The sequence below is a fragment of the Rutilus rutilus genome (genome assembly GCF_951802725.1).
Source record: "Rutilus rutilus genome assembly, chromosome: 9".
NCBI classification, from domain to species: domain Eukaryota; kingdom Metazoa; phylum Chordata; class Actinopteri; order Cypriniformes; family Leuciscidae; genus Rutilus; species Rutilus rutilus.
Window position 1 is genome coordinate 21,743,695 of NC_140223.1, and position 25,845 is coordinate 21,769,539.

Consider the following 25,845-nt stretch of genomic DNA (forward strand, 5'->3'; position numbering starts at 1 on the left):
TCTTGATCTACACACATTCTCACTCCTTAGCCTTTAGCATCCTTATTCAGATTGATACTAATGGGTCGGTCTCAGCCCGCCATGCAATTACAATAACGAACTGGCTGCCTCCGCACAGGCCAGATGAAGAGGGATGAGCTTTAATAAAATTTCTTCTACGGCCCCCACATTAACGGTGTTGCTGTTTAAGCCCCTCTAACGAGACAAATCTTGTCAGGCTGATGGGGGTTAATTTGCCCCCACATCCCCCAATCCCAATTCCTAACTGCGCAAAGTCTCAGAAAAAAAATCTAATTTAATACGTTCCTTGGAACGTAATGTGAGGGATAACATATTCCAGTGTTCAATGTAAGTTTATCACAGTAAGAGTACTGGAATATTCCAGCCAGTAACAACACCTTTCAAAAACAACATCAATAAATGCATTATTCTTCTGTTGTGAATGTATGTGGAACAAATACTAACCACATACAGTCCTACTTACGAAATAAGTGAAATTAATTCAATACGAAATTAATTGAAATGCTAAGAAACAATTTTCTAGCTCTAACAGACAGAATTATGATACTAATTGTATTATAAATTAATGCTTGTCCAATTGGTTACTGTCAAATATTCAAAAAAATGTTCCATTAGATTTTAAAATAAATAAACAAAAAAATGTGTGTGGAAAATTTAAATAAATATACAATATAAAATGTTTAATAATAATAATAATAGCAAAAATATTAACAATAATAATAACTTATTCATTGTTGTTTGAGGTTATGGAAACAGAAGAAGAGAAACATTAAGCAAAATAAACGATTTAATTGATTACGAAAATTTGATTCTACTAGTATTACGGCCAATATGATTACTATTAATATTAACAATTTTTATTAAAAAATATTTAACTGTAGAAATTGTTTGATTCATTGTTAATTGTGTGCTTATGTGACAATTATTCACGTTATCATTTCTTCAAGCTGTTAGGGAGAGGGAGACAGAAAGAAGCAGCTTCCTGTGCCTGTTTACAGACTCGTTTGCCCTTGGCGCCCCGGACACCCGGCACTACACAGCTGCCCCCCGTTTACATCCAAAGTTCACACAAATAAAATTTTACTGGCCTGTAATTTCTGAGTAAAAATGCAGAACTTCTCAGCCGAGTGAAATCGGCCATGTAAACCCCTCCCTGCACCTCCTTCCAGCTTTTAGCTGCCATAGCACAGTACATCTCATTAAAATCAACCCGGTCAAGACATCACGTCACAGAGTCGAGGATGCGCTTGTCACTTATTTTTAATAATTCTTATAAAAGATACACGTGTTTGGGAGCATATTAAAGACAAATCAGCAGCCATGTGTTTTGTTTTTGGGGTTTGGATAAAATACACATTAGTACACCAAATAAGACAATAGACTTATTAATTAAAAAAAGAAACACAAAGTTGAACATTATCAGTCATCAATTGTGATGATGCATGGTTGGCTGGTTGGGGGCACAATTTGAAAATAGTCGGTGAGTTTACCTGATGCTGCTGATGTGCTTGGTCTTTTCTGCCTAGATCTGGAGAGTCTACATGACCGACTACTGCTGGCGCCATTTTGTGAGGCAGGCACATTCTCAAAGTCTGTACTACAGTATAATTCTGTCTGCTCTGCACTACCCTTTAATAATGTGTTGTCTGGGACAGTGCTTCTCACAACGTCTTCGGACAATGTCCTCTTTCCCTGCTCTAAACCAAACAGATCCTCCAAAAGAATGCTGGCTGTGCTGTTAGCAGGATGGCTGACTTCTGCAGGAGATCTTTCCACCTCAGTAGACTCTTCCTTCTCTTCCCCGTCTCCTTCAAACAGCTCAGGGCTGTAGAAGATACTTTGTTCACCCTCTTCAGTGTCATCAAGGTCAATTCCACTGGTGTTCTGCTTCAAGGTAGAGTTAGGGATCACAGAGAGCTGCTCAAGTTGAGGTTCAAATGAGCTGTCATTTAGGTCAGGAGCACCATTTATTTGGTTCTTTGGTGTCACAGAAAGCACAGGAATAAGTCCCTGCTGAACTTGCTTGTTATTCACTGAACTTGCATCCTGCTCGGATTGAAAAATAGAAGTCTTGAATTGGCTACTGACTGGAGAGGAGGTGAAGAGATGGCCTGTAGGCCATGCCGTTCTGTGGACATTACGTTCTCTGCTTGGCAATGTGATTGGTTCAGATGGATGCTGAATACACTTTTGGTCACCTGTTGAAACAGACAGATACATCAGTGACAATTATACAAAACTCTTGGGTACACCTCAAAGCAGAATCTTTAGTTAAAACACTACAGCCAGCATTGTCCCACAGACAAAACTTGTTTGATGGGGTGGTGGAGCACAGGGTCTCTCACAGGGATAATTGTGTGGGCTTTAGTTTTGAGTCTTCAAAATGGTTTGTGTGTCTGAATGAGTGGAGTCCCTGATTTATTCTCAAGTGTACGCAAATACTCACGCTCAATCTACCACAAACAAAGGTCAAAGGGATTTCATTAAAAGCAACAGTCAAGACATCTGCTCATCCCAATGATGTTCAGTCAGTCGGGGGTCGCAGAGTCTGACAGGGGCAATGAGGAGTGAAGAGCATGTACAGTACACACGCATACATGTACTTACCACAGAAACGCACGATCACTTACAAGATGGTTTTACCTAAAAATACCCACAATGTTAAAGGAATAGTTGACCCTAACATAAATTTGGTCAATGTTTACTCACCCTCATGTCATTCTAAATACTTTCTTATAGAGACTTTTTTTTTTCTGTGGAAAACTAAAGGAGAAATGCTGAAGAATGTTTGCATCCACTAGCTTTCAAACGTTTGGGTCAGTTTTTTAATTGTAATATTTTTGAAAGAAGTCTCTTATCCTCACCAAAGCTGCACTTATTTGATACTATTTTAAAATGTATGATGTATAATGTATATAGTCATGTGATGACAAAACTGAATTCCATCAGCCATTGCTCCAGTCTTCAGTGCCACATAATCCTTCAGAAATCATTCTAATGTGGTGTCCAAGAAACATTTCTCATTATTATCAATGTTGAAAACAGCTGTGTTGCATATTTTTGTGGAAAATATGGTAATGTATATAGTGAATGTGAGATTTAAAAAAAACAAAAAAATAAATGAAAACATGTCTTGTGCTATATTCAAGATCATCCGAAGCCATACAATCTCATTTCTCCATTTTGGTTCCACAAAAGGAAGACCATGTTTGTTTACAATGTGATCAGGGTAAGTAAATTATTTTAAATTAGGTGAACTACTCCTTTAAACAACACAAAGAGCAAGTAGTAAATAAGTAGGCCTCATTATAAAAGAGAGAAATAAAAGTACTTCATGGTAGTGGGCCTGTAATGGAGTGAGGCAGGAAACCGTTGGCCCAACAGTTATTCATCATCACCAAATACAGTGACTTCCTTTAGAGCACTAATGAGATTGTTAAACAAATGACTATTAAGCATTATCGTTAAGTTTCCACCCAAGCAATATACCTGATTCAGAAGACCTGCTCTCAGAGTTGGCTGCCTGCACCTCGGTGTGTAGGTTTGGCGGTGCAGGCTGAGGGTCCAATGGCTTGTTGGGGGTGATTATCTCAGGAGGGGGAGAGGTAGCATTGGAAGGGCTGGGGTATTGAGGGACAGCCTGAGATTGTGTCTCTTCGAAGGTCTCTACTGCCCCCCGCTGGCCTTGAGAAAAGGACTCCAGGGACTGCATGGCGCCAGTGAAGGTGTCATGGTGCCTCACTAGCTGACGCACCCATTTTGACAGGCCTGAGAGAAGAGGACAGCAGTGTTTGATAAGCATTTAACCACTCTACATTACCACTATTTTCATAACACTCTACCACAGTGCTGTCAATCCGTGTAGATTTTCAAGTAATGAATGTTTCAACCCATCACTGTTACATGTAAAAGAGCAAGACCTTATGTACACATTATCTGGCCGCAGCCCACAGTCTAACATTTCAAAGCCCCTGAGCTAGGTCATTATCTCCATCTAGTGATGCCGAAATGTAACTACAGTTGGGTGATATAATGGCAAAATAATTTTTAGAGATTCTACACCACCTGTGATGTATTTGTTTGGGTTCGTCTTAAACCGGTCGTCTACCAGTATAAGTGCCCCCCAGTCATTTCGATGTCGAATACACCTAGGACATCAGCAAACATATCGTTACACCAAATTGATCTTAAAAGATTTGTATCATGGTAGACTAACTGCATAAACATCAACCCTGAAATGGCTTTTACCTTCCGAGTGCCTGGTTTAGTGCTCGATATGCTTGAATCTCGTACCAGCGCCCACCAGGCAGAAGTCCTCGTGACTTGGCATGCTTGTCATTATATTTCATCTTTAGTTCAACCTGCAATGCAAAATAAACAATGACTCGGACTAAAGTAGTCTCTAAAAACACTAAACAGAATTTCAGGTGATGGTCAGGATACAAGACAGAAGTCTTTTTGTAATTGCTGCATGAACATAAAGCAGAAAGATACATTTCAAATGTATTCAAAAGTTTGGGGGGCAGCAAGATTTTTTTGAGGTATTAATACTTTTTTCTGCTGGGGTGTAATCTATTGATTAAAAGTGATAGTAAAGCATTTATAGTGCTACAAAACTGTTTTCAACATTGATAAGAATAAATGTTTCATGATCACAAAATCAGCATATTAGAATGATTTCTGAAGGATCATGTGACACTGAATACTGGAGTAATGATGCTGAATACTCGTCTTTGCTAACACAGGAATAAAGTGCATTTTAAAATATATTGAAACAGAAAACAATCATTTTGAATTGTAATAATATTTCACAATATTACTTTCATAGCATTTTTATTAAAATAAATGCAGCCTTGGTGAGCATAAAATACATTATAAAATCTTGCTGACCCCAAATCTTTGAACCATAGCCTAGAAATTTCCATGACTTTTCTATGATTTCCCCCCCAATTAATTAATTTAGAGGCCTGGAAAATATGATTTTAAAGTTCCAGGTTTATAATTGCAGAGTTTTCCAGGACCGTGAAAACCCTGTGAAACTCCTGATGAACAGATTCCATGCTGAGCAAAATAAACAAACAGCATTTAATTAGTTGAGTGCTGTTTAGTGGTACATTTTCATGTTTTGTAACTGGAAGGTTGCTGGTTTACTCTCCAGGAGAAATCCAAGAGCCAAATATTCCTTAAACATTCTGCTTAACTTCGCCTTTTGTGTGTCACAGAAAAAAGAAAGTCATACAGGTTTAAAATGACAGTAAATTATGGCAGAATTTTTGTCATGTACAAACAATGATTCTATTCTAAACTTAGACAGTAGACAGTATACATATACATTTTTCTTCACCAACTTCACATATATCAGAAGGCCTGACAGGCCACACCTGGGAATCAGGCAGCTGTGTCATCATTGTACCACCCATACAGAACTAATTAGATTAACACTGGCAGGAGGTAGGATTGGTGAGGGGTGATCTGGAGAGGGCAAGGCTCCCCTGAAGATGACACCCTGGGCCTATAGTGCTTTCATACTTGCCTGCCCACACCCGCTGATCCATTCCAAAGAAAGAGAAAAGGGGCCACCAGACAATAGGCATCTGCTTTGCCATAAAAATGCCAGGGAGGCATCCATCAATTTTCACCCACTGCCCTCACGGTTTTAACGCTAACCTTTTTGAATTGACAAGTGAAAAGTTCAAATCCCGTCTGATGGGACAGGATGGCAAAAGCCTTTAACTATTTATGACAGCAACTGTGTTTCAGATGCCAAAACCTGAACAAGGGCATGACCGTCGCAGGTAAGACCTGTCTCTTGTATACATCAGCTCTGCGTCATCTGTGATGTTGTCACACGCTTTAATCAGGAATATTTAGAAAGACATGGACATGTTGATATACACATGGGGCTGAATAGAAGAGCAAACACTTAAGCATGAGTGAATCTGCAATTTGATGCACATCTCAATCTCTAACTCACTGGAAGGGTTAAAAGCATCTGGATAGAGATCCTGTTGTCAACTAAAGGCCGTTACCCCAAGGCGGACTGTCATCTAAATCCAATCAGAGTCTATTTCACTATCAAGGCCTTCACCTCCCAGAACCACATCAACACTCAATCCGACATGACAGCTTGCATATGTGAAAAAGCCAATTCTTGCTGCTAGCCAAATCTCCTCAATGTGCAAGAAACCACAAGCTGGAAGGGATTACGTAAAATGTCAGGAGATAACCCACTCTCTCATCAGCTTCAACCTCTTTACCTGTTCATCCTTAAAAACAGACATTTGACCAAGAGGCATGCATTGCAGCAGAGCGGAACACAGCCGCCGTTGTGCCCGTCACTGAGATCTCGTAGCCCACTGTCTGTCTGTGTTAGGTCACACTAAGAGTTCTCAGCTCCTCAATTAAAAGGAAAATCAAAGAGAAACAAGATACAACATTCCACACAAACCTTTACATTTTAACACACTTTCCATGTTCAAGCTGTTCATTAGGCATCGAGACACAGCATCAGCTGGAATAGCCCTTTTACTGCCTTTTAAATCGGAGATTATTTTTCTTAGTGAAACAAAACATGTTCCCTCCAGTTTTTATGTTCACCAGAGGCTATTTTTATGTGTGCACCATCAGCTTACAATGCCTTAGACTGTTTAAAGTTCACCTTTGATCTTGTTCCCAATAGCGGACTAATAAAAGCAATACTCTCATTTTAGAGGCACTTTAATAGCTTTTCTGTCTATCTGGGAAGACTGTGCAGGCATCCACTCAACAGGACCTCTACTCTGACTGGAAAGTAGAAAGTGAAGTCACAAGTCACAATTAATTTATGTGTGTACAGTCCTAAAAGTAAAAAAAAAAAAAGTAAAAAAAAAAAAAACAATCTAGAGGTCTATATTTTCTGAAGAAAATTGCACTAGCATTTAAAAAAAAAAAAAATCACCATCATGAATTAAGCAGTTTTTGTGCGTTGTTGCTAAGATGTTCTATGTGGCTGTTTAATGGCCCTGTGAGTGTCAATGAAAGCATTAATTTGCTTTAGATAGAGTAACCATTGCACTCTGACAGTAAATAGTATCAGTGTCCTCTCTTTACTTTGCATTAATAGGGTCATATCCTAGGTATCCCCAGGGGTCATCTCCACCCCCCATGCACTCGACCAAAAGAGATGCATCATCTTGTAGCAAAGCTCAAAAAGCTTGATTGCAGGCTGTTAGTCTATGTAAACAGACAGAATAGAATAAGATGGACGTATTAAAAAAATGCTTGTATAAAATAGTTTCCACTTCTTAGTAAATGGATTTCCATTAACTTTCCAGTCGTTTGTGATTACAGAACAAAGATTTCGAAAAAAAAAAAAACATTTAGATTCAGACTGATTTGCTATCAAAATAATTTATCATTTTGTGAACTGATTTGCCCAATACAAAAAAGAAAATGTCTCAAAAGAACAGCTTTCCTATCACAGGAATAAATTACATTTTAAAATATATTAAAATAAAAAACAGTCATTTAAAATATATATACACTGTATATTTAAACAAATAAATGCAGATTTCTGACATCTTTCAGAAACATAAAACGTAAGTGTATATTCACAATAGACATTTCAATTACTTGAAATCATCTCCATGGGAACCCTGAAAAAGGAAATTTTGTGGACAGACTTCTCTCCCAATTGCAAAAATAGTTCTCTTTTAATAAATAGCATTAGCTCAAGAAACAAGTTTGAATCTTTTTAAGGTAAGAAAGAGTACACTAAAACTCCTTAACCATCCTTCATCTTTTTAACCTGCACTAGGAAAATGAGACAAAGCATTACCCGTGTCAAAGGGGGAGGTATTGAAAAGAAATCGAGGGCAGTAAACAAACACATTTGAGTGCTGTCAACCACTTCATGTGGCATTTGAGACCAGAAGAAGCATTACGGTTGGCCAGGTGCACTAGAAACCCCCGTTTCTTTGCTCCTCACCCCCTCTGGCACATAAACTCTGTGCTTGTCCGCAACAAGCCACATGATTAAAACCTACCTCAGAACCCTCAAACTCATCCAAAATGGCAAACTCAATCGACCTCCACTGGAGCAGAAGTTAAAAAAAAATCAAAGGCCTTCCCAGAGGTAAGGGTACAACCACGCCAACAGCTTCCGTTAAGGTGAAGGGCTCGGAAGTGTCAATCATCTGTACATATCCCTCTGGTGACAGACCCAGTTAGGAAAGCTTCAACATACTCTGACAGCAAGGTAGACAGAGGGGGAAGCTTAAAGGTCAGGTCTATCTGCTAAGGACAGGCAAACCACAGCACAATCACTACTGAATTCATTTACGGATCACAGCAAGGGGGGGACTGTTGTTCTGCCTACAATGTAACTATAAGATATGAATACATATGAGAGGACATATGATACTTCAGGGTTGAACAGAGGACGAAGAAAAGTGAAAAAGTTTTTAATCAGATTATAAAAAGACTACAATAGCCTAGCAAAGATAATCTCTAAGGGAGAAATTTACCATCAGTTCACAGCGGATTAAGCCACTTGTAATGTGTCAAATATTGACCAACAAAAATTGTATCCAGTTGTCTAGAACAACTACTAAACCAATAACATTGAGGTCAGGCATTACAGCGATTTTACCACGAATATTGGATGGAATCATTTTATAAGTTATGTTTTTACAGAATTATGTTAATTACATCTGCTATTTTCTGAAAGATCATACATGAAATCCAGTCATCATCAGATCATAGCGTTATCCAGATGATACTAAGATGACCTGAAAAAATTGAAAAACTTCACAGACATGTCAAATACGTGCGTATAATACAGTCAAATATAGTCAAATACATTTTAATTGTGATATGTTTTTTTTTAGACCGTTACCTGCAAATCCTTGATATTAGGGAATGGGATACCAATAGTAACCACTGCTCTGGCATTGTCATCGGTGAAGTCTAAGCCCTCGCTCACCTTCCCTCTGCAAACAGCTACCAGTAGTGCTCCATCTGGGAAAAGAAATCATAATCAACACACAGGCAACACATTTAAACTAGGCATTTGGAGTAAATCAACACTAACCTCTGTTTTCACAGTTGCCTGCTGTTCCTCTGATGGCCTTATAGTAGGTCTGCAGCAGCTCATCAAAATCACCCTTGCCACCACCACGTGGCTCAGTGATCACAGTCTTTCGCTCCTCAAGCTTGTCCCAAAGACCTGTGTTCATCCAGCGGTCCCTCAGTTTATCCAACATCTTAACACAAAAATTTACCAAGAATAATATATTATTTGCAGTGCATCCCCCCCAAAACAAGACAATCCAATACTTTTAGCATGTAATATAATATTCAGTAGTTACATTAGGATATAATATTCAGTCCATAATAATATGCAAGTTCACAGGGGTACAATAATTTTTATTTATTTTTTTCTCTTCTGGTGCAACACATTTGTAATTAGTGTAGATTAATAATAGGAATGAGTTAGAATGGTAAAAAGGGATGCCTTTAATAAGAAACATAATGAAAACCATATTTTCGAACACAAAAGTTTGATTCAAAACTGCAGCATCCATGTGGCCCCCATTAAAATAAAAAACAAGACTCAGTTGAAGAGGAATGCCTGAACCCGGGGTTGCCCAGTAATTCATAGTTTAATAAATGCAGACCTCCTGTTTGCATTGTAAACAATTAGCTGGTTTGGACCTTCTTTTTACATTAACAAATAATGTACATTGCACACTAAAAGCCTGAGAACGAAAGCTCACAGCAAGACAGGACATTTTCTCTTCAGTCTTCTCTCTAGTTCCTGTTACTAAAAAACAATAAATTGCAAGTATAAACTCTTCATAATAAAAATCACTGTTACAGTGCTATTGTTAGTGCAAAAAAGTCAGTAACTCCCAAGGGAGGAACACTGATCTAAAAGCTCTCCCTCACAGGGAGCAATACTTGTCTCGGCTGTACGCATTTTCCTCTTGAATAGGCATGCCTTTACAATCCAAGCGGATCTTCACTGGCTTGGAAATGTGTTAGAAGGGTCAAGCAAAAGTTCTTCTTGTGATCAGAAAAAAAAGAAAAAAAACTTCATGACTGCAGGAATTTGTGGCTTTATTCAGGTAAACAAAAACAAAGAATGGAGAAGCACCCCAGGGCTCAGTATTAGGACCATTACACTTTTGTTGCTTAAAGGACAGAAAAACTATGCATGCCCACACCACTTTACCAAAGACGACATAAATTCACAACTTCTAAATATTAAATCCCATCTGAGGTGGCTGAGACTTCTGCACTGTGAAAACTATTTTACACATGGATGTGACTGTGAAGTGAAGCAAGCACCAATTTCATCAGGTTTGTGCTTATAGGAACAAACAAGCAACTTGTCTTCAATAAAACATGACACTTGTGCTGAAGCTGCAACAAACTCATAAATGTCACTGTTTCAAAGACTAACAACTGCTGCAAATCCGAATATGAATAAAAGGTGAATTATTAAAGCATTCTCTCAGCAGACTGCCCAAGGAACAAAACAGCCATTATACACACTGTACTTGGAGGAAATTCAGATTTCTGCGGAAGAGTTCATGACAAGAGGAGGTGGAGGACAAGAGAAAAAAGAAGCTGAAACAAAAAACATGACTCATTTAGATGAATACAACTGATGGGTTTGGATGCTGTATTCGGCATCTTAAATTCACCTTAAGGGTCAATGTTATTAATTTGTGCTTGGCCTGAAGTGTAACCCGATGATGACCTGAGCATAACAGGATAATAAAATGCAGCCCCTTAAAAGACAGGGACACATGCAAGCACAAAGACTCCTTGTATAAGCTTGTTGTTTATATTCCCAGAGCTGTAATTTGTAAAGCCTTATAAAAGCGGGCGAAATACAATACAGTGCCACTCCAGGAGTCCCTTGGCTCAAAGGGTAATGGTCCTAATGCTTTTATCTCACAGACACTGTGAGTAAACATCACTCTATGTCTGCTTCCATTCAGTCATTTCATTACAGGCACATTTTCCACATCCCTCATTTTGACAGACTAGAGCCATAGTTTGAAAACCCAAAAGAGAAGCCAGTTAGCAATGAGGAAGAAACTCAAGATTCTCTCAAGATTCTATAGACTCAAAACTACATATTTTTCAAAAATCAGTCTCTCTGTCTCCATCCATCATCCATCAATTTGTACTGAACAAATAATAATAATAAAAAAACACTCATGCAAGTAAGCAAAACAACGGATAACACCACATTCAGTCTATCAATCAAAAAAAATGTAATTTGAAGAATTTAACCTAACATTAAAAACATCAACAGTGATAGAATAAACGGACAGCATCCAATGTTGCCAGTGAAAATTAGGATCTGCAAGTGTGCACTTCTGTTTTAAGATGTTTGGACAAGGAATGGGAGATTGTGGGGGTGGTGGTGATGGGATGAGCACATGGCCTTCATGCCTAATTCATGGGCATTATCTGACAAGAGCAGCGCTGTTTCCACAGGGCCTAGACCAGGACACAGCAGAATGAAAATGTCAATCTGCACACTTGGCTGAGGCTCAGGTGCACAAACATTGCAGAAGTGACCCTACACCATCCCTTTCTGAGGTCAGTGACAGTGCCATCAAACAGATGGCGTGCTCAAAGACGACATGAACGCACTAGTACCAAACAAGCTCCGACAAATGATAAGAGGCATTTAACCTCACATCCTCATTCTACTGTGCATGTCTGGAGAATAACAATCACTGCCTAACTTTAGATAAAAAAAGGTTTAAGAACTAAAAAAAAAGGATTTCCAAAATACAGTAAAGTGTGAGAATGTCTGACAACACAGCACTAGGCTACATTTAACCATCAGTATAAGTATACAAGGTGTGTGCAGCCCCAGTTCTGACACCTCGTCTCTTACACTGCTCCCGAGGGCTGGGAGCTCAAGTCAGCAGTGACCCAGTCTCATGCCTTATTTAAGGTCCTCTTACAGTAGACCTTAATCTCACATCTTCAGAACTCTGCAGCAGACTAACATTATCAGCAATAGACCACAACGGACACATTGTTCCCACAGTCAGTTGTATTTAAGAGGTGACAAATGATCCTGGACACAAAACAGGAGGCAGAAGCCAATCAAATGTCTGTATAATTAGGTAACTTCACAATCCACTACTTTAGAACCGGTTGTGTCGTCGCCGACACATACCAGCAAGCTGTATTCATTTTACCGTAACTCTTCAACCGTTTGCACTATCAAAACCATTCAAATTGCCCCTGACAGTAGACAACATGCACTTTTCGGCAATATACGTCTTATTACAGTAATTTCATGCTTTCCATCTGCAAATGACAGCAGCGCAGGAAGGAAGGATTTGAACAGAGAGATACGAAGCGCGGCAGGTTAGAGTGTTTTGGATTGCATAAAATAATAAAAGAAACGAACAAATACATGGCAAAAGAAGTGTTAGACAGCAGAAGAGGGGATTGGAATGATTTTTAATTAAACTTGGGAAGCGGATGGCCGTTTCTCTTTCACGCATCGAAGCATGTAGTGTGTACATGTGTATGTGTGCGTGCCTATGAATGCGTGCATTTGTATGTGTGCGTGTATGAAAAAAAGTGTCCTAAATGAAAACTGTGCAACCCATTGTCACAAAAAAGACTTGTATAAATGTATTATAGTTCATTTTTCAACTTTAAAGTGTTAGTTTCTTTCGTTCATGATTTTTTCAAAATAAAAATCAGTAACTTTATTCTTGGTTTTTTATTTTTGTCTATTTAAATCTACAAACTCACCACACACAATCATGTTCAATAACTGTAATTTGTTGAAAGCTAATTTCTGAAAAGAAATGACACCTTGCACATTAAGATAGCACATTGTTTTAGAATTGTAGTCAAAAAAAAAAATCAAAATATGTGAAAAACACCTATTTTAGCTTCAGGTTCTAAAGGGTTAAATTGTGAAATATATTTATTCTAAAATGTTCTGCATTTGGACAACTCCCATTGCTTTAATCCTCTCAGATATGTGGTAATTTTTTTCAAAAATGATGGTAAATTAATTAATTAATAAATATATAAATAATTACGTATATGAATCTAGGAATATTCAGCTGAACAAATATCTTTTAGAAGAACAATCTTGAAAATGCTATATTCACTACTGTTGGTGTACATGTAAATGTGGCTGCCGTTGTCTTTGACAGTAAAGAGAAAAACTCACATCTCAGATGTCTACACAAGAACGGGTAAAAGCGTTCAGAGAAGCTGTTGATAAAACAAAGCAGAGTGAAGACTATCTAGCGAACACCCGCAGGCACAACAAAAGCTGAATAATTCATTGTGGTTAGTCGACTAAATATATGCATCACTCAGCTTGTGTCACCATGCTAGATTAAGTAGACCGGATGCAGTTCTCCTAGGGGACATGGAGGCGAGGTGGCACTGCGAGGCACAACTGTGTGCATTCTCTCTCACGCTCTTATTTCCTCTGCCACCTACACTACTCTTTATCAACTTTTCTCCAACCTTGATGCCATTCTGTCTTGTGACAACACATTGCTGTTTTTTCTTTGCAAAAGGCCTCTAAATAATGGACAAACTTGGTTGTAGGGTGGCATAAATGAAACATAGTGCCCTGGTGGCTGCAGGAGAAGACGTGTAGCTGCTGTAAATAATTCAGCTGCAAATATCTCAGTGATGATCACGCCAAGGACAGAGTGGTGTGGCGCCCCTGCCAGAGCAATAGCTGGAATAAAGGGGTTGCCTCACTAATTATTAATAATAAATGTTATATGTTATGCCATGTTATATACTGTATTATATACAATTATATGTTGTAAATGTACATAATAATGAAAATATTTTTAAAATAAAATAAGATTATCTATATATATATCTGCTTTATTTTATATATAAAATAGTATATAACTATGTATATTTTATGTGTCAATGTAAACGTACACAAAAATAACAAAATGAAAAGATATATGATATAATTATACTATATATACTGTAAGTGTCTGTGTGTAACATCACGTATTTACATGTATTTACAACAGTAATAATATTATAAAATTATATATAAAATACACAAAAATATATAGAGCAAAAGCACTGATAAACACATAAACAAATAAATCAAGCAAGTATGTAATACAATTACCTTGGATCACATGTGCTACAGTATCTCTACTGATACTGTTGAGACTGCACTTATAGCTACGCCTAGGAGACTGCAGACAGTATGCTGAGAGGCCTTGGGGGCTCATAGCCTGTGCTCAGAACCCCTGCAGAGCACTTTGACTTTGAGAGGATGCAAGTTATATAGATACATCCACCAACCCCTCCTTTCCACCCCACCTCGCTAGGCGCCAGCTTAGATGCATCTTCACACAGACAGCTTGGCGACGTCAGTTCTAATGGCCCTTATCTTAATCTGCTTTAAAAGCATCCTGCATTTCCACAAGATCTTTTCACCTTTCCGAGCCCACATTTAATAAGCAGGCCCTTCTAACTGTTTAGCCCTTCTTGTCATGAGGTCATGCCAGAAAACATGGGCCGCTGTGGTTAACAGGGGTCCAACTGAGACAGGTTGGAAGCTGAAAGACCACATCTTGAGAACAGTACAGGGCTTGCGTGTCTATCTGTGTGAGTTATGAATAATAATGTTGGGGGGCCTGGGGGAGGTATAGCACATTTGGTGCCATGGGGACAAATGGCCAGAACAGACACACATCATACACATGGTCCCTTGCAGAATGGAGAGATAGTGATCAAGCAGGAGTTGAGAGGTCTCTGGAGACTACAGATGTTCTGGTCTGCTCCTCAGACGGGATTCTCAGGCTCCAGAATTTCCACAGTCTCCAATGAGTCCCTAAACTGCTCAATTTCCAGATTAAATATTAATCCACATGGAGCATTCATACATGGACATGATATACAATAGGGAATTTATGTGGTCAATTTATAAAGAAACTGGTTCTTGTGTTAAAGTTGGGGTAGCATACTATGATTCTGGTAGGCTAAATATATTGGATGAAATATATTGGATGATATATATTGGAAATGTGCACTAAGTGTACATCAGCACGAAGATGTACATGCACACACACACAGACATTTGAGAATGTTAATCATCCCCTCTGAGGGTACATCATGACAGGCAGCTTGAATAGGGCTGAATTATTCATTAACTAAACGTAACAAACAATGAGGAACAAAGTATTTTTCAATGGTTTTCAATAATTGAGCCTGTTACCTGAAAAGGGATACAGAAAAACCGTGAGCCAGCACTCAAAGGTTTGTTCATTATCCATAATACATTATAGCCACGTATTATTGCATGTGGTCATTGTCTGACCACTGCTATTGAATTTTGAAACAGATGCTTCTAGTGTTATGACTTTGAGGATCCTCTACCGGAATGTCAAACAGCAACCACAGTCTTACACAGCATGCAGACGATATTTTTATGGCAGTTCTGAGGAAAACATTAGCTTGTTTACAGAAATGCAAAATTGTGGTCTCTAAGGCCTCCCAGTGGCAGCTGTATAGTGCTGCAGTATCAAATTGACAAAACCAACTCATGTTTCAGAATCTTAGATTTTGTTAGATTCTTTATAAGAAAAGAGGTATGGATGAGATTAAAAGGTTAACTGGATTTTTATATTTTCTGTTGCTACTTGCTAAAGTACTAGATTGAAGTGGGAGGTTGCCAGTGTATTGCTATGCAGTTGCTAAGATGTTTAGGTTGGCTGCTAGCCCATTGGTAGTTCAGCAGGTACTAAACAATCAAAAGAGACCATTCCCAAGTCTCTATAGTCTATAAATATGGCTCAGGTGCCCCCCTTCAAATTAAATTGGCCATTTTATCACTTGCTTATCATTCATATCCTTAGCACAAATGGTGCTACTAAATTGAACACTTTGAGTCAGAGGTTTGTTCAAATCCCTAACCATATGTATGAGCAAAAGTGATGCTTGAGTTAGCCAGTGCCATTAATTGCAGGGAATATTGACTCTACACACCTTGTAGGATGGCAGGAAGCAGAGAACCCCTCGACTCACTATGTGGCACACTTTCAAAAGCAGGGCCCCTACTTCATCTTGGAAGGCAAATGTCTCTGCATGCTGAAATGTGGCGCAAAGTTTACGACCCTGAGGCCCTGCACCAACTGTACCGACCCAGACCTGCAACAAACACACACCTATTATACAACTCAGAATTTAAGTTACACTACCAATAAAAAGTCTAGGGTTATTTAGATTTTCTTTAAACAAATTAATAATTTTATTTATTTATTGCTTTAAATTATGCTTTATTAGCAAGGAGACATTAAATTGATCAAAAAGACATTTATAATTTTACAAAATAAATTTCTCTCAAATTAATGTTTTTGAACTTTGTTTAAAAAACAATCCTGAAAGAAAAAATGTATTGCGGTTTACACAAAAATATTATGATAATATTCATTCTTGAGCACCAAATCAACATATTAGAATATTTTCTGAAGGATCATGTGACATTAAAGGCTAGAGTAAATGGCTGCTGAAAATTCAGCTTTGCCATCACAGCTATTTAAAAATATATTAAAATAGAGAACAATTTTTAATTTTTCATTTGTAATAACCTTTAACAATATAACTGTATTTTTGGTAGATCCACATCCTGATAAATACTATGTAGCAATGACCTGGGACTTGCTGATAACGTGATTGGCCTCCAGCTGGATGGAGAATTTGATGCCAAGTTCAGAGGAAAAGGAGCCCATGGGAGAGAGGGTGCCCGAAGTTAGCACGATAGTCCGCACTGAATCGCTCAGATCTGAAAATGCCTGCCAAGACACAAACCACCAACCACTACAGTAACAGCTTGCAGTTCATAATCATTCTAACAACATTTAAATTTGATTTTTTTTTTTATTTCTGCAACAAGCAAAGTTGTTCTCACCACAGCAGGGTTGAGGCACCAAAAGCTCAGGGTGTGCACCAGAGTTTTGGTGCGGGTGCTCTGTCGGCGGCGCTGGGGTCGTGCAAAAAAGCCCTGAGCGTCGGGCAGCTCCTGCTGGGTTGTCCACATGTAGCTCTGCTGGAGAGCCACACGGTAATCATCTGCAAACCTGTACATATCCACAAACAGAGAAATTAAGTAAAAACAATAGATAAATGTGAAATAACTGGATTTTGTGGTATTAAGTGGCTTACTAGAGCATGTAGTAGAAAGTTTGTTCAAAGCTTTTAAAAATACAAGGATTATCAAATACACTAAAATACATTGGGACTTATTTTCGTGCATTAAACTAGGGCTGGGTTATATGCCAATTATTTGAAGATACATTTGTGATGATTTGTGACAAAATCATTTTTATATTGTGTCCTGTGAATTTACATATCAGAAGCAAATAATGGTTTTCCATTCAAAATAATCTTTTAAATGTATTATTGATTCAGCAATTCAATTGTATACATTTTTGTGGCATTTTTTATGCAATGAAAACATTTTTTACAAATAAAATGTAGGTAATATTGGAGCAATTAAGTGAAAAATGTGGAAACGTGAATGGGAAACAAGCATTGATTATTTACAACTAAAATTCATTTCAAATTGATACAACTAATTAGGGGTGGGCGATATCTCGATATTTACGATATATCGAGATATTTTTTAAACTCGATATGGATTTTGACATATCGTATATATCGATATATTGTTTATATTTAATTCTGATTTCGGCAATTTGCTTGTTTGCCTTCTCTGTGCTGTGCTCGCGCTCGCCCCCGCCCTCCTCCGCCTCCTTGCTTTTGTTCCCCCTGCCCTCGCGTGTTGTCTCATTCAACCAAGTGCCCCGAGTCCGGTCAGGCACATACATTTTTCCCCGCCCAGCGAGTGCTTGAAGTGCGTCAGAAACAGCGCGCGCGCGATCAGTTGTTGTTGGTAATTTTTTGTGTAGCGTCGCCTCTCGCCGCATTGCTTTTGTTTGAGGGCGCACTCACACTTAACATGCTCCCCTGTAGAAACGGGCCTGGCAGCTCGCGCAAGGTCTAGAAACGGTGAAAGTTTCCTGATTGTGACGGATGGCTGAATTTACATGACACATTATAAATTAGCATTAGCCTAAGTTACCTATTCTGCTATACAGTGCCAAAAAGAAGAGAAGAGGATAAAGGTGGATAAAGACAGAGGTAAAGTGGTGTAATGAATGAACAGTTTATCTAATTGTATAGTAGTAAGATACTGTAATTTAATGGCAGTTATTTTTACCTTAAACTTTATGCTAGCAGTTGTTCTGAGTTCCCCAGAGGCCCCAGACAGTGTGATTTTGTGACAATCATGTCAATTTTTAGATGCATTTTTATCACTTTTTTTTATTATTAATGTTTTACTCTACAGTTGTGCAGCATATATGGCTTTTTTTTTTTTTTTTTTTTGCCAAAATTAGTAATGATATTTCTATACAGGTTTATTAAAAATAGTGCAATATGTATTATTTCTTCCTTTATTTTACAGTTAAATTATTATTTTTGTATACAGGGATTTTTTTTTTTTAAATGTTGCAGAAGCACTTTGTTCCTACATGAACAGCCTACCTATTTGCACGTCAATAAAAAAAAGACTTTGTGGTATTTGGCATATTTGTTTTTGCAGTAGTTTTTGGGGGGTTATTTTTCCTGTAAAGATATCGAGATATATATCGTATATCGAGATATAGCAAAATATATCGAGATATATTTTTTGCTCCATATCGCCCAGCCCTACAACTAATTATTTATTTAAATTTAATTACTTATAGCAGCTTATTTTGAATTTATGATTCCTCTCTTAATTTTACACTTAAAGTTCTCTTTTACACTTAAATCTTGCCAACTCTTAGGAGTAGACTAGCATAAAGATACCCATAAAGAAAAAAGACATGGACTAAAAGCCATAAAACTCCAATTGTGATTTCAAGGGGTCTTTAAAAATCACTGCCAAAAACCTTTTTAGAGATAGTAAGGTAAGAAGAATGATGGGTAGTTTGTGATAATGACCTGCAATTTTGTCTGAAAAGAAATTCCAGCACCATAAAGAGGCTTTTGAGCATTGACTGAGTGTTGGAGCTGATGGTGGGAACCTGCACCGTGTCTTCTCTCCCGTTCACTAGCCCGATTCGCTCCTCCTTCTCTAGCACTGCTGCCAGGTTTTTCTACACAAATCAGATACAAAAAGGAGGGGAGACTGTTAGTATACTCCTGGTAAAAGGGGAGGAAGGTACACAGAGGAAGAATACCTGTAGCAAAGAGAAGGTGTCTGCTGTGATGCCAAGGCCACGGAAGATGCCAAGAACCTCCGTCCCTGTCCAGACCTTACATGAAGACTCATATTCACGCTCCTCCAAGCCATCGCAGCTTTCCTGCACCCAGCTACATAAAAGTATGGACACAAATATAGAATAAATTTTATTTCAATTCTTTCAAAGAGTTGGACTATTTAGCTCCCAATTTACACAATTACACACTGGTCCACATAAAGAAATATTAAGAATCTTCAGAAAGCAGATATCAGCAGACTACAACTCATGATGAAGCCAAATATGGATGTCCCACCACCTATGATGTGAAACTATTGAAGAAAAGAGGGGCCATACTTGGCAAGGCTGCAGCAGAATGCTAGCAGTGGCTTGTGTTGATCACGCCGAATGTTATGTGTCACCATTCCGTCGATCTCATCACGTGCCAGCAACAGCTGAGTTTGATTCAGGGTGAAACTGGCACTTTCACGGGCACAATCCTCTATGTTATGAGCCTCGTCCAGCACCACAATCTGCTCCTTCAGATTGATTTCCATCTGGAAAGAGGAGCAAAGATCGATACAAATAAAAATCCTTAAAATATCCAAACACATGTGTTATCAATCTTATCTGAAGACTTTCATTGACTTCTTTAAACTAGGGATGGACATTTTTTTTTTTTTTTTTATGTAACTTTTTAAATCACATTCATTTAACTAATTAGCTATGGAAAAATAACATGATTAAAATGATTTAATGCAATTAACACACCCAGCCTGCCCCAGACCTACGTAGATCATCTTACATTTCATTCAGTTCATTGGTGACAACATGAAGCAGGGCAACATCTCACTGCGTGATGTAGCCTATAGAATTCAGTGAGACTGCCCCTAAAATTCAAGATATTGGGGCAAAATGCAGTTGTCGTCTCATATTTAAATCAAATGATATAGTTAACACGAGCAACGACTGCAATATCACATGAGTGCGGTTTTTGTTACGAATAGCTCGAGTGCAAATGTGATATTGATTTACAACTGTTCAATAAATAATACGTTAATATTGCGGTATATTTTAGACACAATATTGTCTGTTTTCATCACCCTTGTACCCTAAAAGTTTATGTGTAGTAAATTCCATGTTAAATCATATAAAATATGTTTTTCAAAAGTTACTTTTCATAATGTCTATTTAATGCTGTTCTCATTTAACACAATAATGACTTTAATAACTTTAAATTATATTTTGGGGCTAATTTCTGAACCAAATTTGATGTGCGATTCATGCACATCATGTAATTAATTAGATTGAAAACTGTATTCGCTTGACAACCCTAGTTTTTAGTCTCTTACACAAAAATATATTATTATATAATATATTATCCTGTAGCTCAAACAGTAGAGCGTTGGTGCTAGCAACGCTAAGGTCATGGGTTCGATTCCCAGGGAAAGGAAGAACTGACAAAATGTAAAATGTGTACCTTGAATGCAATGTAAGTCGCTTTGGATAAAAGCGTCTGCCAAATGCATAAATGTAAATGTAAATGTATTAAACTGATAAGTGTGGTATCAGCACAAAACACTCAAAAAAGTAAAACGTAGAAATGTAAATAATCTATAAAGCAACAATTATATCTATAAATAAAAATATAGTTAATTACATACTGTGTATACTGAAACTTAGATTATATGGTAGCTTATGGACTGATGCTCACACTCTCACGAATAAGGGGGTCCAGCAGGTAGTTGTAAGGACAGAACACAATGCAGGCCTCTTGCATGAGCTCCCGAGCTGCGTAGTAAGCACAGGACCGCAGCTTGCCACCAAGACGCACCAGATCCTCAATGTCCCAGGCCTGGTGTAGCCCATGAACCAACTGTAAAGAGCTCTGATCACGCATTTTATGCACATTGTGGTAGTACCGGCATGACAGACCCTGAAATGACACAAACGCAGACAGATAACATCGCTTTATGAAAAGAGGTATTCTTGAAAAAGATTTAAGTGTATAAGTGGTAAAGCGCAGTGCCAGCAAAACAAAGGTTGTGGGTTTGAATCCCAGGGAATGCATGAACTGATACAATGAACTGTTAATGCGCTTTTATATGATTATTTAGGCAGCTGCCTCAGTGCAGAAAAGGGAAGCATCTGTGCATTGTTTTGCATTTCACTGGAAACTGTACCATGCTGCTGAAAGGCTGATAGCAGCTTCCAGTATACATACTCAAAGAGGGATTAGTCGTCAATGAGAGCATGGGATAAACGTCAACCTGATCGTGCCGTTTTGATCCCCCTGTCCTCCAACCCTTATGAAGGTGATGATGGCATCACTGAGGGGTGTGCAACCTAACGACAAGTGTCTGAAAGGCCTACGCACTTCAGCCATTCAGTAGGGCCAGGAGAGCAGAATAAAGACTCGGAGTGGGGCTCATAAGAGGACACAAGAGATGGGGCCTCAGGGAGGATGAGGAAAATGACAGCTCATTCCCTCCTCTCTCTGAGCAGGGTTGTCGGCACGGCATTCCCCGCTTTCATGTGCAGGGGTGCGACACAGTCGAGAGGTGAGTGGACACCTGTGGTGACAGCATAATAGGTATCATTATATGGGCTGCCCGATGGTCAGAGACTAAGTAACACGGACAATACCGAATCTCCCACTGGAACAAAGTGTGTTTGAAGCCTTTGACAAGGCTGCACAACAAAAAAGGTCTGTATGACTGATTGGGGATATTATCGCCTGTAACTGTTTTCCACAACTTTGGTGACGGAGATTAAGTTTGTGAAACCTTAAAGCAAGGGTTTGCATTTCAGTGTGGGCAGCTCGTCTTCTTTTCTTACGACAGTATTACAGTGAAAGGAGAAAAGGGTTCACAGAATAAGTGGCCACACTTGCTGTTTGGCCTGCAGGCCAATGTGAAGATCAGGAAATGAGGTGTTTAGTTCCACAGTAAAGAGTGGGTCAATCTCCGTTCACAAGATCCAATTTAAGACTTTCAAAGGCAAACAAATTCATGATGAGCTGATCACTACTTAGGCCCAACACTCAATGATGAAACAGGGCAAAGGCCATGACCTGTACACTTAGGTGGTCAGTGGAAATAGTGTGTAAAGGGGTGATCTTTTGCTACACACACAGAGAGGAGGAAAAAACACTGTTATCAAAATAATAAATCTAAACTGACACCATTCTAATAAGGATGCACCACAATTTCGACCACCGAAAATATGATTCTTCAGTCAAATGTCAAAAACGCAGACAGAATCTGTTAAGGTGCGGCCACATTTACTGTTGTTCTGTGAATTTTTGCAGGTGAAATCCAGTCATTTCAATAGAAATCCACACGATCAGGAATTTCCCCATGCAGATTTCGCAATGGTTGATCACATCATAATGTGACCTTTTGCATCTTTACTACTTAAAGATTGCACTGAACAACATGTGCATAATTGCACTGTTTTTACATCTATACAACTGCACAGTATTTTTTTAAAGTTGTTGGCAATGGCTTTTTTTTAAAGTACAAATCGCAACAGATTTTTTTTACCTATTACAAATATATCAATATAAAAATAATACTAGAATATTTTGGTTATAAAAATGATAGATTTAATATTTATATTTTAAAAATATTCTTATATTCATAGAATATTTTCTAAATAAACATCAGAAAAATATTAATACAATTTGTTGAGTTATTCCAAATAAAGGCTGAATTTAAAATGAGCATTTTTAATTATCCATTACAAGATTCCAGAATTTTTGTTTCAGCAAATAATTTTCATTTTGGTGCATCACTACAGAGAAAAAGATTCATTGTTGATCTTTAGGTTTCTCTCACAACACCAATATCGAGTTCAGAGTTCAGTCTCATAAAAGGCCTTGAACTCAGTGAACCTAAATCTACTCTCTTTTATCCCTCTCAGAGGCAGTAATGATGACAGATGAATGAAGAACCTGTGCTTAAAGGTGGTTGCGATGTCACGGTGTAACCTGGGAAGGGGTGACTCACGTTCTTGGCCTCCAGCAGCTCCCTGCAGCGCTCGTTGCGGTTGGCATGAGGTACCACTTCAGGGTGGACACAGGTGTGGTCTCGGCTGGACAGTATTGTCATGGGCACGGTGGAGTAAAGCGTCCGTTTCAGCTCCCGTGCGATCTGTGTGATCTGCTTATGAGTACGAGTGCCGAAGAAGATCTTTGGGATTTTTTTCCTCTCGCTTCCCTCTTTGTCTTTCTCATTGTCCTTGGACTTTTCAACCAGTTTCTGTCCTGCTTTGAGGTTGGCGCAAGGACAGAGAGAACAAGACACAGGAGACTGTCGAACACAAAGACAGAGAGAGAGAAAAACAAGTCAAGCGTAAACATTACAAAGAGAAACAACCTACTTGAAGCAATTCTACAGCCCTTGTTTGTCCAGCTCATGAAAAGGCTTTTGTATTAGCAGTCGTATAGATAATCATTCAAATAACAGGCAAAAGCTATAAGTCAAGACAGAATGACCCCAAGCAAGACTGTAATTTTAGACCGTGCCATTGTTCATGCTACTGGCCCCCTGATTGGATCTCTTTAATTGCAGCTTTCACACAAAGGGCCATGCTTGCCTGCAGCCAGCTCTAGTGGTGAAACCGATCTTGAGGATGGTATGAGCATTTTAAGTGTCCCACTTTCCCCTCCATTCATGGGAATGACACAACTCATGTGTTACACAGTTGGTGTCAAACAGAGTCACTGCTTCATTCTGTGGGAGACAGTGTTATTGTCCGAGTACTGAAATATTGCATGCATAAAACAAGAAAAGCTTGTGAAGTGTTTTAATCTACACTACTTTTGTTTTTTTCCTTTCAACAACATGATTTTGTCCAGGCATGACTGATAATTGGTTGATATTACAGTTACTATTTTGTATAAATAAATAAATAAATAAAAATAAAAAACACTTTAAATGCTAAAAGTGAATTTAGGCATCATGCCATTATAATGTACAGAATGATATTTTGTTGAAATTTTCTAAAGATTACATTTAACTGTTATTAAATTATTTGTGTTTTTAACTTTACCTTTCCTGGCATTTAACACTCAATCTAAATGAGCATGCATAATTTAATAAATATTATAAGATTTTGTCAAATAAAATCTCTATTTTCAGTCTTCCTTCAGTCCTTCAAAATAACAGTGGCTTCTTTTCTTTTCCTAAAAGTGACAGTAAGATTATCCCTCATAAGCAAATGCTAAGTCACGGCGTGTGTTACACCTTCACATCAGGGATCAAGCTGTCCTTTAGCCTGCACTCCACTGAAGAGGTGGAGCTCCAGTTACCTGAGTTGCTTCTCAAACCTTGTTTGTCATTAAATATTACAGTAAGTGATAGAATGGAAGCGAACGTGAGCCTGTCTTGCAAACCGTCCCCCGGTGGGACAAAGACCAGGTCCGACGTGCTAAATAAACAGAGAGCTGGCAGCAGCTAAGGTTACGGCTTCGCAGGAAGAGTTACGGCCCTGCCGATCACCTTACCTGCTGCTGCCACATTCAATAGGCCAGTCCAAGTATCCTGCCTCCTATACTGAATAATTACTTATTCATCGCAGGGGGGAGAGAAAGGGCCGATTGTGAATGGGAGGCCTTGTCAGTAGCCGTGCAGGAAACAGCTGACACAAGGGTATCCATTACATGCAGCCTGCCACAGTTTCGGCCCCTCTCGCTACCGCACAGCAAATAAGACACCCCTGGAATGCAGATAACAGCCTCCATTGGCCAGACCTGCCGCCATAGACACATTCAGGCGGACTGGCGCATTCTTTCCGGCGAGGCCCTGATATCAGCAGAGCAGAGAGCTACACCTCAGGCCACTCCAGACCTCAACAGCGGCTCCTAATAAAACAGTGCGTGGCATTGTGTGAGAGCGTTAACCCAAGCATGCTGTTCCAGTCAGGGGCAGACACCTGCAGATGCATCTAGCAGCTCATTGCTCTGCTAATAAAATGTGGCCATTGTTCTGGAACCAAAAAATGAGCAAGGATATTGGGAAAGCGTCTTCAGGGATTTGTTGCAGCACTGGTGTACAATGAAAGCATTTCACAGCTCCTGTGGGACCTAACAGCTAGTTACAGTTCAGGGCCAGCACACATACTACAAATACAAAAAATAAGCTGCAAGTCACTATGTGATGTGTTTTAGGGGTAATGAATACATGACCAGTAGAGAAAGAACTTTATTTTTGCTGGATTTTTTATTTATTTTATTTTTACAAACCAGAACCGTGACAGTTGGTACCGTCAATGGTTCCCACATGAGCATTATTCCGCTGATGTGGATGGAACACCGCACTAAAATGAAAGTGATTTGGAAAGTGTTCAATGTCAGTGTAAAATACACAGCACGACCTGTGAAGTCTGATTCTAAAATGAAATACTTCTATGTGCAATACTCCTTTCTATCGAATAAAACAAAAAATACAGAATGACCAATGAGTTTCCCAAGTGAACAATTTTTATGAACCCATCTTTTTTAAGAAACAAATACATACAGCACTACTAGTGAAGCCTGATTCGCAAGCAAATCAAAAACAGAACC

General features: G+C 38.7%; 1 protein-coding gene across 5 annotated transcripts in view; it reads right to left on the minus strand.

Annotated features, from left to right (window-relative positions):
* Window positions 1-1,263: 1,263 nt before the first annotated feature.
* LOC311297024 (Fanconi anemia group J protein homolog) overlaps window positions 1,264-25,845 on the minus strand; it is a 30,913-nt gene continuing 6,331 nt past the window's right edge. For all 5 annotated transcript variants that reach the window (XM_084419089.1, XM_084419088.1, XM_084419090.1 and 2 more), the window contains exons 7-20: window positions 23,288-23,590; window positions 20,992-21,213; window positions 19,635-19,834; window positions 19,278-19,410; window positions 19,039-19,193; window positions 16,961-17,129; window positions 16,704-16,844; window positions 16,039-16,200; window positions 9,092-9,263; window positions 8,897-9,018; window positions 4,270-4,382; window positions 4,087-4,169; window positions 3,511-3,789; window positions 1,264-2,219 (exon numbers count right to left, since the gene is read on the minus strand). In XM_084419089.1, the coding sequence (XP_084275215.1) occupies window positions 1,441-2,219; window positions 3,511-3,789; window positions 4,087-4,169; window positions 4,270-4,382; window positions 8,897-9,018; window positions 9,092-9,263; window positions 16,039-16,200; window positions 16,704-16,844; window positions 16,961-17,129; window positions 19,039-19,193; window positions 19,278-19,410; window positions 19,635-19,834; window positions 20,992-21,213; window positions 23,288-23,590 (3,033 nt within the window). In that variant the 3' untranslated portion in view covers window positions 1,264-1,440. The remainder of the gene's footprint in view (window positions 2,220-3,510; window positions 3,790-4,086; window positions 4,170-4,269; window positions 4,383-8,896; window positions 9,019-9,091; window positions 9,264-16,038; window positions 16,201-16,703; window positions 16,845-16,960; window positions 17,130-19,038; window positions 19,194-19,277; window positions 19,411-19,634; window positions 19,835-20,991; window positions 21,214-23,287; window positions 23,591-25,845) is intronic.